The following is a 16,641-nucleotide window of genomic DNA, read 5'->3' on the forward strand; positions in this document are numbered from 1 at the left end:
TATGAATATTATTTCACTAAGCACAACCTGTTGAACTCGTCGAAGCAGCCCCAAGCGCCGGTCTGCGCTAAACCAGAGAATAGTCTCCCCATGCTTTTGTAGTCAAGGCCCTCTGAGCAATTTTGAACAATCACATTGAAGCCCAGCGCTTTACCAAGATCCTTCACAGTTTCTGTTTTTCCAGTACCAGCTGGTCCTTTCGGACTGCCACCGCGATAGAGATGGAGGGCCGTTGTTAATGTGATGTAGCACCTAGATGGATATCGGAATTTTTTCATTGTTCGTTATAATTGGGATGATTTAATTTAAGTGGGCACCCCCGGAAACTTTTATCTGCTCGAAAACATTTTTAAGTTCTTATACTCAACTTATATTGAGTTTATTTGGTACTTTTGAAAAGAACCAGCCAGGTACTCAGTACAAGTAATTTTTTTACTTGTCCCAAGTAACAAGAGTACTTGTGACAAGTACTGAGGTACTTCTCACCAGTAGACAGGTACTTGACGCATGATTCTTGCATCAAGTTGTTTTGTAACTTTCAGGAAGTACAAAAATGTGCCTTTTCTCCCAGAAACCCCTTGGTACTGGCTACAAGTCCTTTTTCTAGTGATCAAAAGTAATTTTTTTTGGGTGTACGATCGTCGTGCGTGAGATATTTGGTGCAAGAAATTAGTCTAATAGTTTTGTGATATTATGACGATATTTCTCTCAGTGCAACAAATTCGCTGGGATTTTTTCCATAAAATTTTTTCGTGCGCGAATTTCACGAGTATGTGGGAAATATCTGTTAAATGAAGAGACAACAGACGGGAAAGACAGGAAAAATAAAAATTCATTTCAAATATTCTAGATAAATGAAAAATTTCCTTTATCGAGGCTCTGAATATTCAATACGGCTCATGCATCCATTGAATATACCCTTTGAAAAATGCAACATGGATATTCAGCGTCCCATGAAAAATGGTTTCCATTTTCCGATTTTCGAGGTAATTTTCATCCAACTCTTCCCTCCGCGTAAATAATTTGGTCAATTATGATTCGTTTATTCATGTTTCATACACGGAGAGGAATTGTTGATAAAAATTATCCTACCATTCTATAAAAGTGTATCGTAAGTCATTGTTTCCTCATTTCTATCTCGAAATTTAGTAAAAATTAATATATGATGATCAAATTTTATTCTACGTAAGAGAAATTTTATCCTGATAAAAATAAAAATTACCGTGCCGGTAGAGTAAAAATTACTGTACCGGTAGTGTAAAATTTATTATGCGTCAGGATAAAATGTCTGTAACGTAGAATAAAATTCTGTCGTCATATATTAACGTTCACTAAATTTCGGGAAAGAAATGAGGAAACGACGACTCATGATACAATTTCATAGAACGGTAGGATAATTTTTATCAAAACATTCAATTCTCACTCGTTTGTTAGGCAAGCTTCATGAAAATTCGACGCAGGACGATTGGACTCATGAGAACCCCCTTACTCTCTCCACTCGCTCGAGATATCCTATCACCATTGATGCCCATTAATCACTGAATATCGTCGCGAGAGCGGTGGCATAAATCTGTTCCCAAAACAGCACCCCTGAACTTTATACGATTCTTTATTCCATGAAGCGAGCCATTCTCAAGAAAAGAATCTAGAGGGATTGGCAATCCACTAAGTGAATGTCCGATAAAGCTCGATACTAAAGACTATGCAAAACTCTCAATCGCGTTTTCGTGAAACAAATTGTCCCGTCGCATGCACCCGTCTGAATTTATGGTCCGCACTAGTAAACCAATAAATTAGAGTAGAGTTCAAGCATTTTTCGCCTTTTATCGGGATTAAATCGATACTCAGTGAATATGAGACTTTTCGCCAATTTTTTTATTCGTACAACAATCCGAATACCGATCAGTCAGCGGGGTGATAACTAAACGCTCAGTATTGCCAAGGTATTCGTAGCCGTATCTGAAGTGAGTGTTGGTTTGCCTGACCACACAGTCATCAATATCCCTATCCCAGTAGAATCGTAACTGAGATAGCCACTCAAACGCTGACACATCTTTACAACCTGGAACAAAAAAGCTGTGATTGTTATTGACCCACGGAACACGGAGAATATAGGAGCTGGTGGCGATATGGGCGTGAAGATCAACTAACCGTTCTTGTACATCTTCTCGATCACGTCACGTGCATGAATTTCGATGACCACAATTGCTTTGTACTTTATACGCTGCAGCCGATCGAGATTACGGCGAAGGGCGTCGGAGTATAAGACTAGGGCTTGATTTTGCTTGGCTTTCAATTTTTTCAGCGGTTTCTTCGAGTCCATAAGTCTGTTGCATCGGGGGAAATTAGATAGTCGTGTGGAACGTACATTGAGAGAATAACAGCCTTACTTGCGCCAAAAAAATCATTCGGTTAAAATTATTAAAGAAGGATTTTGTGTGTTAAACATGCGAAGCGTGTGCGGAGATTGAAAGTTTTTATTGCAAAAATATATTGAGTCTTTTTACAAAAATTTTCATCCGAAATTTTTCAATTGTTTTAAGAATTTTTTTGTTACAAATGAATAAACTTGTTTACTTGTTTCAAGAAAAAGGATATAGTTGTATTAAACAAACAATTTATTTATTTCAAATGAATGTTTTTTTTAAATCGAATTGCCAATTTATTTATTTTAAATCGACAGTGTCGAGAAAGGCGCTAAAATATAAAAAACGAAACGGACTGTACCGCGCTCGTCGAGCGAGTGATCGAGGGTTAAGAATGTTTAGCCAAAACCCACAGTATTCACCATAATTTTGATATTGTCTCATATGTCAGGTTTATATTTGAGTCACACGTTAGTAATAATCTTAATCCTTCCATCGGGGCATCCTAGTGAGAAATTAATTTCTGAAAATCACTTCTTGTAACATTACGCTTAGGGAGGAAACGTGACCGTGTGAACTTTGATCGAGATGTTGCATGGGTTAGACACTCAAGATATTGAAAAAAAACCACAAGCCATTTACTTTAGACTATGGAGAATCTATCGCCGGCGAGAACAAGTAGGGGACCGGGCCATATAGGCGTGATATCTTCGATTGATTTTCGAATTCCTCTAAAAAAAAATTGACCGCCATTACGAGTCGAGCAACGCGACAACACCGCACAACAGCTGATCGAGGTCGGTAAAGTCGGTGACGATAATTCAGTGCTGGAAGCATATGGACACGTATAACACACACAAACATTCATCTCACTGTTACAACCCCACTACTAGCCGAAGCGTGCGGTGTTGCCCGATCAAAGTTCGACTGTTACCACTGCAGCCATAAGTTCTCCATTATCTATGAACATTTTCTTTAATTATTGTTTTTGAGACCGGAAAAGTACGCCATAACACTTCTAATTTGATGGGAAAAATAATTTGTAACATGAATGATTTATTTAGTCAATTTTATTTTTATTTTCCACTGAGTGTTCCACTCGATAGGTTAAACATCCTTAAGTCGATTTTGACTATTGGTCAGTTTTCTATGAATACCTCTGGATCCAACGCAGATCGCAAATTTTTGTCATACCCTTTTTTGTAGATCTTAATCCGCTCTACAAAAAAGGTTATTACAAAAATATCTCTGTCTCGAGTCAATTCAAATTGTTTTACCGCTTCGCTACTGAATTGTCAAAGCAGTCTCACTAATTTTCAGAGATCCGTCTTCAATTTTTCGGAGCCTATCACCAAATTTCAATGATATAATAAAAATCACCGACAGGGATCGGCATCAATCATTATTTTAGTAAAATTAACAGAATTTTTCCCTTAAAATAATTGAAATCATTCATTTATCATTAAAATTTAAAAAATAGTAAAATAACTGATAATTTAAATTTTCAAATAACTATCAAGTAAATAATTGGAAATTTCCTAAAAAGTATTAGAAATTATCCAAATAATCGTCAACCTTCCGAATTCGATTATTGATTGGTAAAATAATTCGGAATTTGAATATTTAATTGCTGATTAATTTAATAATTGAAAAATTGTCAAGTTCTATTACTTGCTTGAGTATTTATGAAATTAATTCCAATTATAATTTATGAATATGCCTATCTCTGATCACCGATGATCATGATCACTCTAGTCACTATCCACTATCACTGATAATCGGTGACACACTCCAAAAATCAGTGACGAGTCCCTGGAAATCAAAACTCTCTTTTCTCCATAAATTTTCTATGCGTTCAGCATTTTCTAGTGCAGTTGGGATCACTTGGGCGGCCCTGTTCTTGATCTCTTCCATCTTCTCGTATGCCGCACTTGAGAAATCTCTCAAGAAAACGGTAATAAACCGCAGAGAAGACCACTTTAACGGGTGATATAAATTTTGGAGCTAGATACAGGGACTAGATATTAAGAATAACTACCGTTTATAAGAGTATAATTTAAAACGCCATTGTATTTCCAATTCAACATAGAATGTTGCAACGGCTGCGTAAATGGAGTCATCGCGTAAATAACAATGTCTTGCCAAAAATTTCTTCCGAGGTGCATTTAATCCCCAGGGATAAAATGTTTTTAAAAAATATTTTCCATGAACTATAAATGGGTTCAAATAAAATAAATAAATGGGCTCGTTCAACTAGCTTGTAACGAAGCTCTTGTTCAATCTCGAAATTGATTTTTATTTGCGTTTTCGTCGATATCTAATGCACAGTTTTTGTAAAATAAACAAATGATTCTGTTATTCAAATGAAGACTGCTAATTAGGAACTAAATCATTGTTCAGACAGCAAAGGGAACGAATAAGAGAATTAATTCGCAGTTAATGAATCGCCTGAAGCCCCCGATTCTGCCATATTCAGAGGCATCAGTTGCAATTTCTGCCACTCGCATGAACCCATTTTCTGCCGATTTCCTCAGATAAATGGAATTAGTAAATAAAAGATAACAGGTTAGATTATTTGCAGCTTAATGAAAAAATGAAGGAGAATAATGCGAAAGAATTATATTTGTCGACACGATAGACGAGAATGTATTCGAACAAAAAAATTCATAGAATGAGATTAATAAATAGATTAATTCTCATATTCGAATTTTTACTCTATTTGATAGAAAAATATTCTATTCTATACAAAAAGTCAAATAGAATTCGATTTCTTTATACAACTTATTCTGGTGAGATATTTTCTATAGAATTTCCTTTCGAGAAAAAACAAAAAAACTTGGAAAATTTGAGTCGAGGAAATTCTACAGAATAGTGCACGAGTCGGAGGCGAGTGAGGCCAGGGGGGCGAAGCCCCCCCCGTTGGGGGGCGACGCCCCCCTCCCCACAGCAGAAAAACCAAATTATCACTGAATGAAAAATAATAATTTTTCAAACTCCATAATCAATTTTATTTGAATGGGAAAAAACTCTTTGACAACTTATAATTTTTGATCGAAGAAAAGCCCAGCTATTCCAAAAATAAAAGATTATCTTTGAAATACAATCATTTCTTTTTCAACACGATTCACTTGATTTGAACGACAAAAGACTATCTTCCACAACTTTCATAAAATTCTTCTTTCAATTTGCAGTAATAAACTGTAATTTACCAAAAAATACTCTTTGGTAACCAACGATAACGTCATAATCCGCAATTTATAGCACGCAAAACAAAGCAATAATTCTTTACTAAAAAAAAATTATTATATTTTACTGACCAGAATTATTGCTATTTCAAATAATTGATTTTTCAGTTTGATAACCATTACATTTCATCATCATTACTATTATTATTCACATTGTGAATCAATTCACCGATTTTTTCAATCAAATGTTTCCATACACATTCTCTCTTTCGCCCCCAATTTTTCCCGGCAACATTTCACCCGCAGAATTAGTGGATCTGCCTAGTTACATAATTTTTTCTCACCATTGGCAGTAAAAAATACTTTATCTTATATTCCATCCAGGGATGTGACAGGGATTCAACTCAAAATATTCACGGCTATGGTTAGTATATGCAAACGAGTAAGAGAGGTGCAAAAGTGAGAGTGAGATAGAACGGACGTGAGCGTGGAGTATGCAAAATTCTTCTTATTAGAGTAACCACGTCTGGCTTGCTTAAATCATCACCATCGCTCTATCTCTCATCTCAGTATTCTATCGTTGAATTTTATGGTGCTATACTCACTTGGAACGTAGAAGTGCTTTGGTACAGTCACTCGTCCACTGTATCTGAGTGGACGTTATTCCTGGCTGACTCGGCCACTCCTTCACCCACTTGTCTCGTTTACCCAAGATTTTTCGAAGCGCTACACGACAGTGTCGCAGAACATGCCTGAGGCAGTCTCGCATTCTCGTTTCTGGAACGAAAAAGACGTAATCTTGTTTCCTTCGGGAATGAGCTCTCGTTCAAGATCGAACCAAATTTACGGAGGGGGAGACAAAATAAAGAACGAGCCGAGAAGAGTGAAAAAAAAGGGAGGATGATTCCGTGAAAGGGAAAGAATGCATTTACTCTTGTGCTTTTTTTTGTATCGAGAGATACAAAAGCTCAGTATTTGAGCGGGCGATCGAAATGAATCACTGAGAAACAAGAGAATAGTCAGGCGCTCGGGAGAAAAGTAAAATCACGTTCCACTTACCCACTTGACAAAGCCAACACTCCACCTGTCCTTCCAATATTACTGGCTCGAGGAATTCTACGTATTCACTCTCAGCAGACAGCATTCCCTCTGCTAGGTGTCTGCCTGCTACTGACTGTAAACGAAATGATTAAATCGCGCTATGGATGGATTGGCAATCAATTAAGGGACACTACTATGAGGAATTTAAATAGTTAGAAATTTTTTGAAGGTGTTACAGTAAAGCTCATGAGAGTGACATTGAATTGGATTTAGGGAAAAAATGGTTATGAAATTTCAAGTTTTACGCAGAATTCACAGAAATTCATGAGTGTCCGGTGGGAGTGAGATGGAAATTTCACAACTTGATTGAATTTTGTGGAACATGAATATTCAAAAGTAAAATGCCACGAATTTTCAGTTTTTCCCTGAATTTTCCGAATTTTTCTAACACCTAAAACTAATTACTTTTGATCAGTAGAAAAAGTACTTGCACCCAGTACCAACGGGTTTCTGGGGAAAAGGCACATTTTTGTTTTTCCTCGAAGTTACAAAACAACTTGATGCAAGTGTCATGCGTCAAGTACCTGTGTACTGGTGAGAAGTGCCTCAGTACTTGTCACAAGTATTTTGTTACTTGGTACAAGTAAAAAAATTACTTGTACTGAGTACCTGGCTGGATCTTTCCAAAAGTACCAAATAAACTCCATATAAGTTGAGTTTAAGAATTCAAAAATGTTTTTCCAGCTCTTCTAAAAACCGAATTTCGTCAACAATTCAATAATTCAAATAATTCCCTTTTTGCGAGTAATAAAATGGAAAGAAATTGAAAACAATTTTTCGAAGCCTTTTAAATGTTGATAACAACATAAAACGTAGAAACCTCAACAAAACTTAAATTTTGCAGGGTGGAAAACACCAATAATTCTCGAAAGCATCCATAAAAATCGCAATCTATTGGTTTTTCCCTCCAAAATATCTTCTGCTGAACATTTCTATTTACAAAAATGCGTAAGAAAGCCCTTTCTATCCGGTAATGATATTCACTTTTCTCAATAAAGTAATCAATTGGAAGTACTGAAATTAAGTCCTAAAAGTACTTGAGAGAAGTTGAAAAATTACTTTTGTATAGTAATTTTTGTATAGTAATTGTAAGTTCTAATTACTTTTATTACTTTTAGTGATACTACTTCCTCCCAGTGCCATTTCTACTCGATCGGCAGATGTGGTACTTCACCCAAGGACACAAAATGTAGTTCGGACGAGAATTTTTCGAACTTTTCAAAAGTGAACTTCCCCAAAGTACCGGTCGGTACTGGTGAGAAATACTTTTTTTTCGGTGGAATTTTCACAGAACAATTGAACTGAAAAATCAAGTATTTTATCGATTTCCAGATCATTTGAACAGAAAATCAATGAAATATTTGATTTTTCAATGACAAGGTTTCCCGAAATTTCAGTGGAACTTGAAATTTTTAATTTTTAATTTTTAATAGTGACGCCTCCCCTTAACTTCTCTTGAGTGATACGTACCTTTGATAATTTCAAATACTTTATGTTGTCGAATAACTTCTTTATGTGAGGTTGAATGAGATCGGGGTATTTTGAATTTGCCAGAATTTCCAGCAAATCCTCGTTGGAGATGAAGTAGAAGCGCGGAAATGCGTGTCTTTTTGTTTCTAGGTATCTCTCCAAGGCATGCTCAATGGACTCAAGTTTGAGACTCGATTTTTTCAATATCTTGAGGAGATTTTCTGAGATGGAAAAGACATGATTGTGAAGTAATTATTTATGCTGTGAGAAGAAATGGTGGTTGAGCAGTGAATCTCTGCTTTAATCGAGAGACTTGTAGCATAAATATCTTCAGGAGTAAAGTATCTCATGATGAGAAATTAGTTTGTAGCAAGAAAGCGACTTCTCCAACCAAGGGAAGTGGTTTTTGAGTGAAAATATTCCGAGTTTCAGACTGCGAAACTAGTTTTCATTGATTCTAAGAGAATTTCTGATGAGAAATACATTTTTTTTTATAAGAAAATTAAAAACATTTTTTTAAAGAATTTTTTTTTCAAAAATACCGTTTTTTCGATAAAACGATTTGAAAAAAAAATAAAATTTAATACATTGCGTTCATAAGAGCTATATACTTTCACCTTCAACCCAGTAATTCCGGAAATGTATCGAATTTCCTAATTTTTTTCGCTTTTCTTTCAATAGTTTTACTAGAAAAAATCTTAAGAGAAAAATTCAAACAGGAATTGGAATCTGCGCAAATAACAATAGAATTTCAACGAGAATTCTCCAGAATTTTAATAGAATCCCCATAACATTTCTAAAGAATTCCAATAGAATTTTCTAGCGAATTTGTTAAGGTTTTCTATAGGATTTTGTCATACGTGAAGAGCCGTGTAGTTTAATGTCATTTTGAAACCCAGAACCTTTTCTTCTCTTCCTCAGTTGAAGAGATTTCACTCTTCAAAATTTTCCAGCCATAAGTTCCTTGATTGCAGCAGATACGCGTTTCTCAAAGAAAAATAGGTCTCAGTATATGATAATCTTCTTTACCAGGCTGGAGACAAGCCTCGAGAACTCCCCTCGCGTGCGCCATACGAGAAGTGATGGTTTTCCATGTTGCAGTAGATTTGTCAAAGTCATCGGTTTCCTTTGGTAGCTGTTTCCTTATGTCTTCTGAGTTGAAAATGCTATCCAAATAGGTGAACTGTTTTTGCACTAGGAGGACAGTCTCAATTACTTCGCCAACAGTTGACAAAGATTTTTCCCAGTAATCAACTTCCATTGTGAATGGCTCAACAAAGCTGGACGGAGACAAAAGTTGGAGAAAAATCACTAAACAAATCGACTAATCGTGGAGCGAATTCCAGTTCTGGAGGGGCTATTCCCAGGCGTAATCGTGGTGTCACTCGCTGATGTAATTAATTGTAATCCCAGCGAAATCAATGTAATCATTGTAATCACATGATTACCATATTTGTAATCAAGTTTTGGTAATCAAGTGGTAATCATTTGTAATCACTGTAATCATTTGTAATCAGTGTAATCTTTCGTAGTTGCTCCTAGTGAGACCGTGAATTTTGTTTTTGAATTTTCGAGCGCGTCAGTTCTACCAACAGTAAGTCTCAGAGATCCCTGGATCAATTTTTCTTGGAATCCCAGATGTTTATGGTTCAGAACCTTGCATAGCCAATGCGTTTTGCACAGAGCATTTGTCCGTAGAAAATTGATTCAACAGAGTTAAAATTTCTTATTCTGGAGAACCAACGACTGAATTATCTCTGAATTATCTCCTGGTAAGTTTCATTCCCCGTCAATGGTAGATATTCAGTAAATTTATTTTGCTGATAGCACTTATAAATGCCCAAATTTTTAGATGGAGTGATGGAGACCGCATTCCTCTGTTCTAATCCCCGCCCCTCCTTCCTCATTTCTTTGCAGGTTCTAATAATTAATTATTCCATCAATTCATATTCAATAAGAGGCCATTTTTTGTGATTTCAATGATTACAGATGTTTGGTAATCACAGAATGTAATCGACGAAATCATTTGTAATCATGTAATTCTGTGCTCTTGGTAATCACGGTTATCACATAGGCAATGGTAATCAGTGTAATCAGTCCCGTAATCCTGGGTAATCGATTACATTTTGTAATCGCGGTGTCACCCAATTCGGCTGTGAATAGCCCCTCGAAAATTATTCCCGAAATCGCAGGAAATCATCCCATTTTGAAAATCACTGAGCCACCCGATTCGTAACCCCGAGCTGAAATCTCAGATAGTATTTTACTTACCTTGTTGACTTCATGGCGGACAGCTGAACTAGATGTTCCTCCAAGGTCTGAACTACTTCGTCTACCGATCGCAGTGTGAAAATCCCTCGATTTTTGTACGGTGACATTTCGAGGGTCCGGCATTCCCAGGAGGTAGAGATGTTCTTTAAACCCTTTTAATTTGATCAACAGAACAAGTCAATAGAAAATCAAACTTGTTCATTAATTTGATTAAAGCCAAATTCACCAATTCAATGATATTACGTTAACTTCTCACGAACGAATGATGAAAATATCTTGCCCTTTCTCTCACTATATAACTCGCGATCGATTGAATATTGTGTAAAATTGTCATAGCAATTGTTCAGTTATTTAGACAGAATTTTCATTATTTTTCCTGTTGTCCGCACGCAATTGAACCACTTCTAATTAATTAACTAACTATTAACTGATTATTATTATTAATATTATCAATTAATAATATTATTAATAATGATATTACGATTAATTATTAATTATTGTTATTAATTGATCAACTACTAATTAATTAATATAACCCCTGCTAATTATGTTAACAATGCACTATTTTTTACCATTTCTATCATCAATTCCATAGACGCAGCATTCGAAATGTCATTAATCTGTTCGGCAAAGTCATACATTTGCATTTCCAAAATAGCGTGGAGCGTGAAATCCTCCGAATCTTGTTCAAAATCGTGATTAACTATTGATTTAACTTTAGCCCAATGACGATCGCGCATCGCCGAATTTTTCAGATCATTCATTAATGGAAGAGTTCTGCGGAATCTATCGACTCGCAATCGAGACTGCTCCGCAATTTTCCAGCCTCTCTCCTTAAATTCTCGCGAGAGTTTCGTGAATTTGCGAAATAGATTATTGGCGACCGTCTCTATTTCCTCGATTTCGAGGGTCCAGAAATTGCTCGTCTCGTAATGTACCCAGATATCGTCCCATTCTTTTGTCAATTGCCAGGCTATCTCAATTGCTGATAGATCCTGAAACATGGAGTAGACACTACTGTAATAATTGTTCAGCAATTATTTTTTGTCATTCCTGGGGAATTTAGTACCATTTCTACTTTGGCAATTTCCCGTGAGTCGGGCAAAATGACGCCAAATATCTTGAGGTTCTCGTTCAACTCATGCCCTGTATGCTTCAGTTGTTCAACCTGGCATCGAAAGTCTTCCAACCAAGCAAGAGCATCTGTGCAATAAAAATACGTCGACACCCGACGAAATAGATATAGGTACACCAAAATAATGACACTTCATTTTAAGATTTCAAAGGCTTAATTTGAACCCTGAAATTCTCAAGTTGAGAGTTTCGACAGTATCCTGCCATAAAAAAATATATAAACCATATATTTTATCTATTTTTTTACATAAGAATAATAATTAAATTAACAATAAAAACGCAAAATTGTTAAATATATGTTTAACAATTAAACATATATTTTATATATTTTTTTTATATAAATTGGGCCAATTTGAAATATTTTTTATATATTTTTTTAAATATAATTTTTTCCGTCCGCGTCGATTTCAGATTTCGCAAAGTCTGACCTTAAAGCTGTTAAAAGTCTCAATTTGAAACTGTTAAATCTCAAATGTCTGGCGAATATGACTTTGCAGTCAACAATCCATAAAAAAATATCAGTTGAGACACGATCAATGTCCTCAAGGCGATACATGAGAAAATCGTAATTCAGGAAAACCATACTATTTACATTAGCAGACAAGACATGTCGGAACAAAGACGTAATAACAGAGTGGATTAAGCGCACCTGTAGTTCTCCAAACAGAATCAAATGGTCCATTATCGTGAAATTTCGCTAGTAATCCAGTTGCATCTGCCGTGAATGTTGCGGCTTCCTCCAAGAGTTTATTCTTGAACAACTCCTACAGAAAGCAAAAATTAATGACTATTTTTTCTGTCTCCACCCGGAGAAATTATGAAGACTCTTCACACTCTCCTGAACTTTGCCGGGTCAGGACTAAAAATTTTGCGAGCACAAAATTTTTTTAAAAATTTCTAAATTTCTAAACTTTTTCCGTTTTCACTCCGTTCTGGATAGCCCGTCGCTTAAATAGTTGGATTCGATTTTGGCAAAAGTCGACTTTCCCCCTGGAAAAACCGAAAATCTGACCCTTTGGCGCCGGGTGAAAAAAAAATTTTCATTTCGACATTTGTCGCGCCTTCGGGGGTTTCATTTGCATCAGAATCGTTAGAAAGTACAGAATCAACCTTCACTTCCTGAAAAAATTCAGTTTTTGCGAAAATCGACTTTCACCCTGACCCTTGACCCACGTGAAAATGAAATTTTTTTTCGTCTTTTCTCTCACCTCGGAGGGTTTCATTTGTATCAGGCGGTCAATAAATACAGAATCAACGTTCACTATTTTTTATTTAAACACCATCTGCAAACGGGGGGATGAGGATGGCTAAAATATATTCTGCAACCCAGTCTCCTCGTTGGCTACAAATTTCAACCCTCCGCATACATGCCTTCCCCTCCACCCCCTTGTAAAATCCCGCGGCCTCGGTAGCATAGAGGAGGACTTCTCAGGACCGAAAAGAGCTGAGGATTCGAAAGGTCTCCGGAAAAGTACGTCGCAGGACTAGTCAGGACTTACCAGGTCAATCTAGCTCTGGAGAGATCTTGAAAGACCTGCGTACGTCCAATCAGAACCAAATCCTCGACTCGGGAATCTTCAAGTATTCATTGCTGTCATGAATTTTTAATGCACCTCCAATGTTTCGATGCATATAATAATATATTTATGACGTAACACCTTTGTTTTTCATTAATCACTTTAACAAAAAATGTGGCTCTTGTTATGGTTTGCAAAAGCGGATAATTTACAGAGATATCTACTCTCGGATGTGTTCCAAAGACGACGGACGAAGCGGTGTGTGAGTCACGACGGACGAAATGGGGTGTGAATATTGAAATTCGCGGACGAAAAATATTCACATGAGAAAGAGAAGTGAAACATCGGCTTTCGCATGTGAAAGTGTCTTCACCCAACTCGAGAATAGCCCCCCAGAGGGTTAAACTTGCAACATCGAACAGGCATGTTGTCATCATTCTCGATATGAAAGGTTATGAAAAGTGGACATTTTACCTTATTTTCTTCAATTGTAACCTCGGAGGTAGAAAGCAACGTGAGATATTGTGCCCAATATCTTGTCACACCGTGCATCCTTCTTTTGAATTCCAGCGTCATGGGAATTTCATATTTCACTAGGCATTTCACAAAGACCAAGTTATAGAACAGTGAATATGATGAGATAATGTGTTAATGAGCTTGATAATACATAGCGAAACTCCAGCAATCACTCGGGGACTTTGCATCTGTAATTCCTCCGGGCAATGCCATCGATTGCTACTCTTTAATTCCCCTCAGGGATTTACCTAGTGTCTGGTACTGTTCCTGGAGCTTGGGGAATTCTTCTTCCTTGGGATGAATTTCTGTTTTCAGTCTGTCGAGAAGGCGTAACATAGCTTGCATCTCCGCGAGATTCCTCGGCTCTGTTTTCACTCTAAGAAATTGGAAAGATGTCGATGGGTATACCTTACGGCGAGAGTATTTCATTTTCCGTTTTGCTCTAATTACATTAGCGTAATACGTAAACAGACCCGTAGGGCAGGATAACGATCAAAATGAACATAATTTTTGCTGTCTGCATGGTGTCCCAAAACAGATCAGTGAGGGTAGCTCAGGGGGTTACTTGGAGACGAAAACTGACATGAAATTTTGTCTCAGACGCTTTGTTTACGAGTTATCAAGAAAAAATGACAGCCAGAGAGATCATACGCCCTTTCCCATTCAAGGCGGAGGGATGATGGCATTAAATGCCCAATCGATTGCCATCACGTCCATTTTTGAAGGCGATTTCCGGTAGATTTTTGTTTTGTTGATGAATGAAATCTTAACAAATCGCTCGAGAAAAAAATTTTCGTCTCCAAATAACCCTCCTAGGCTACCCTCAGGATATGTCGAAGCTCAAAGTAGCTTCAAAGCTGGTGGCAAAAATTTGTCACACTCATGAGTGATTCTATCATCTCGCAGTCGTCTATTCTCCCGCCGGAGCGCGCCGTCAGAATAGCACTTATTTGAAACAGTCCTTATTTGAAAGGCACATATTGATACTGTAGTAGGATGTTACCGAATTGAAAACCAGTTTTTATTTTTTCATCACTAACAGGTCCTTTTCATTTGAGATTAAAAAATTATGGACGATGGCGATTTTATAAAAATTGGAAATCATAAATTCTGTTTAACGTGACGTTTCGTCGATTCATTGACACCGATTATTGTTTCATTTCAACAGCGTTAATGTTTTTCAAAGAGGAAGATTGATGTTCACTCTAGAATTTCATTGAATTGGCATTGTTACAGCTAAATAATGCTTGATCACTATCTCAATAGAATTCAATTTTCATATGCTAGAATTCAATTTTTGTGTGCGAGACATTGAAGGTGTTGATCGTGCGATCAAAGCCCTCGAGTAATTCAGATATTTTCTATTTACTTCTCTGAATTTTCTGCTATATATTTATACAATCCATCGAGCGTCATCTGAGTTATGTGGAGGAGGAGGCGTGTCAGTTTTTGCTGCCATAGCGAACAGTGTTTTATAATAGCAGCCTTCAGACGATCGGAATTGATATCGAGAAAATGTACGGTAGTCACTGTTTCCTGCATTTTCACATTATTTGCAACTTCAGTGTATCGTCCGATGTCAGCGTCAAATGAAGCTACTGTAGGATTGAGTTTTTCGTATCTGTAATGACATTTTAAATTGAAAGCCGTCGAATTGGATTCGAGGGGAATTATCCTCATTAAATGTGCATGACAAGAAGAGAACCTCGTTATGAACATATCTCTGTTCACTTCCCATATGTCTGCGAAAGATTCCCAAGACTTCAGATACTGCTGAATGTGTTGGGTACAATATGATACTTCGTTGTTTAGTTTTTCTTGAAGCTTATGAAAATGTTGGTCTTGAGTCAGAGTTTCATGGAGATCTTTCATGTCGTTTCCAGAAAAAGAGAACAAGTCTCTCAGTCTTGGCATATTTCTCTTTAGAGGTTCTAGAAGATGACTAGTCATATCTCCGATCATCTCCGTTATTTCGTACAGGGAAGGTACGAAATTAATCTGCAAAATAGCAATTAGCTGGTACATTCTTTCGAGTTTGACCCGGATGTGAGCTGATAACGAAGAGTCATTTTGCATATCATTTTCTTCTACGGTATATAATTAATTGTTTATTTTATGTTATTAAATTGAATGAGATTCATTTTTAAACAATTGTATTAGCTTTTCAACTTAGCTGAATGCTATCATTCTTATTATCCCTTTCTTTCACACAATCGATTGTGTTTTTTGCGGTCCTATCACTCCCCTCGCCCCTTTGTTGCGTCATGGGCTATGTGGCATTTACTTCAGGAGCTATATTTCCTATTCACGTTTCGGTGTTTATATTTTCGTTCAACGCTCTCCCAGTTATTGAAATTGGTTTTATCGGCTCTGCATTCCACAGGTTTGTCGTCTACATACACCGGGTTTAGGCCATTGTTGTCGATTATTATTAATATATGATGGAGAATTCGAAATTTGCAAAAATCATCGTAAAAATAAAATCAACAGATATAGCTGTTGTAATTATCGTTCAACTTCGATAGTATAAAATTGAAACTAACATTTTAAACTATAATTGAATTCAATTGAAGCATCATATCTCGAGATATCCCCGGAATTCCGATTTTCCAAAAACACAAAAATTTTGCGAATTTTTGTATAAATCAAAATAATTATTATTGCTGTCGCCTTCATCTTCGGACTCGATCAAAAGAGCATCCAAACAATTTTTTTAAGCCATCATTCAATCAATTCAGAATATTTTTTTTAGTTATCGTGGGACAGCCGATTTTTTGAAAAATTTGAAAATTAAAACAATTATTATTCTCTTTTGGGTAATTGGAAAATAATTAATATGGATAGAAAAAGTGACAACGTTGTGCCGTGCCTTCCCATAGTGAGATGTATCGTTACAACTCCATTCGTATTTGCCGCGCTTACCCTCCACGATTCCTAACCTCGACGTTGTCATTCCAAGTTGCACACGCAGAGTTCCGATTTTTCCTGAGTTTTTTAATTATCTCTTCTAAACAATTCTCCTAGGCCACGATGATTTTTTTTTTTATGTTCCGCCATGAAAGCTTCACCCAACTGCAAAAT

The 16,641-nt window shown here is 36.5% G+C and overlaps 1 protein-coding gene across 1 annotated transcript in view; it reads right to left on the reverse strand.

The window, feature by feature from the left end:
* The window catches only part of LOC107041215 (dynein heavy chain 2, axonemal), an 81,436-nt gene that overhangs the window by 50,169 nt on the left and 14,626 nt on the right, over positions 1-16,641 (reverse strand). The window contains exons 10-24 of the mRNA XM_015261656.1: positions 15,266-15,558; positions 14,930-15,181; positions 13,809-13,936; positions 13,519-13,637; positions 12,177-12,291; positions 11,463-11,596; positions 10,966-11,388; positions 10,394-10,545; positions 9,152-9,402; positions 8,123-8,343; positions 6,611-6,725; positions 6,157-6,328; positions 2,152-2,327; positions 1,900-2,062; positions 28-252 (exon numbers count right to left, since the gene is read on the reverse strand). Coding sequence (XP_015117142.1) covers positions 28-252; positions 1,900-2,062; positions 2,152-2,327; positions 6,157-6,328; positions 6,611-6,725; positions 8,123-8,343; positions 9,152-9,402; positions 10,394-10,545; positions 10,966-11,388; positions 11,463-11,596; positions 12,177-12,291; positions 13,519-13,637; positions 13,809-13,936; positions 14,930-15,181; positions 15,266-15,558 — 2,939 coding nt within the window. The remainder of the gene's footprint in view (positions 1-27; positions 253-1,899; positions 2,063-2,151; positions 2,328-6,156; positions 6,329-6,610; positions 6,726-8,122; positions 8,344-9,151; positions 9,403-10,393; positions 10,546-10,965; positions 11,389-11,462; positions 11,597-12,176; positions 12,292-13,518; positions 13,638-13,808; positions 13,937-14,929; positions 15,182-15,265; positions 15,559-16,641) is intronic.

The sequence above is a fragment of the Diachasma alloeum genome, unplaced genomic scaffold (assembly GCF_001412515.2).
Source record: "Diachasma alloeum isolate Michigan unplaced genomic scaffold, Dall2.0 Dall_scaffold_00359, whole genome shotgun sequence".
Classification (NCBI taxonomy): domain Eukaryota; kingdom Metazoa; phylum Arthropoda; class Insecta; order Hymenoptera; family Braconidae; genus Diachasma; species Diachasma alloeum.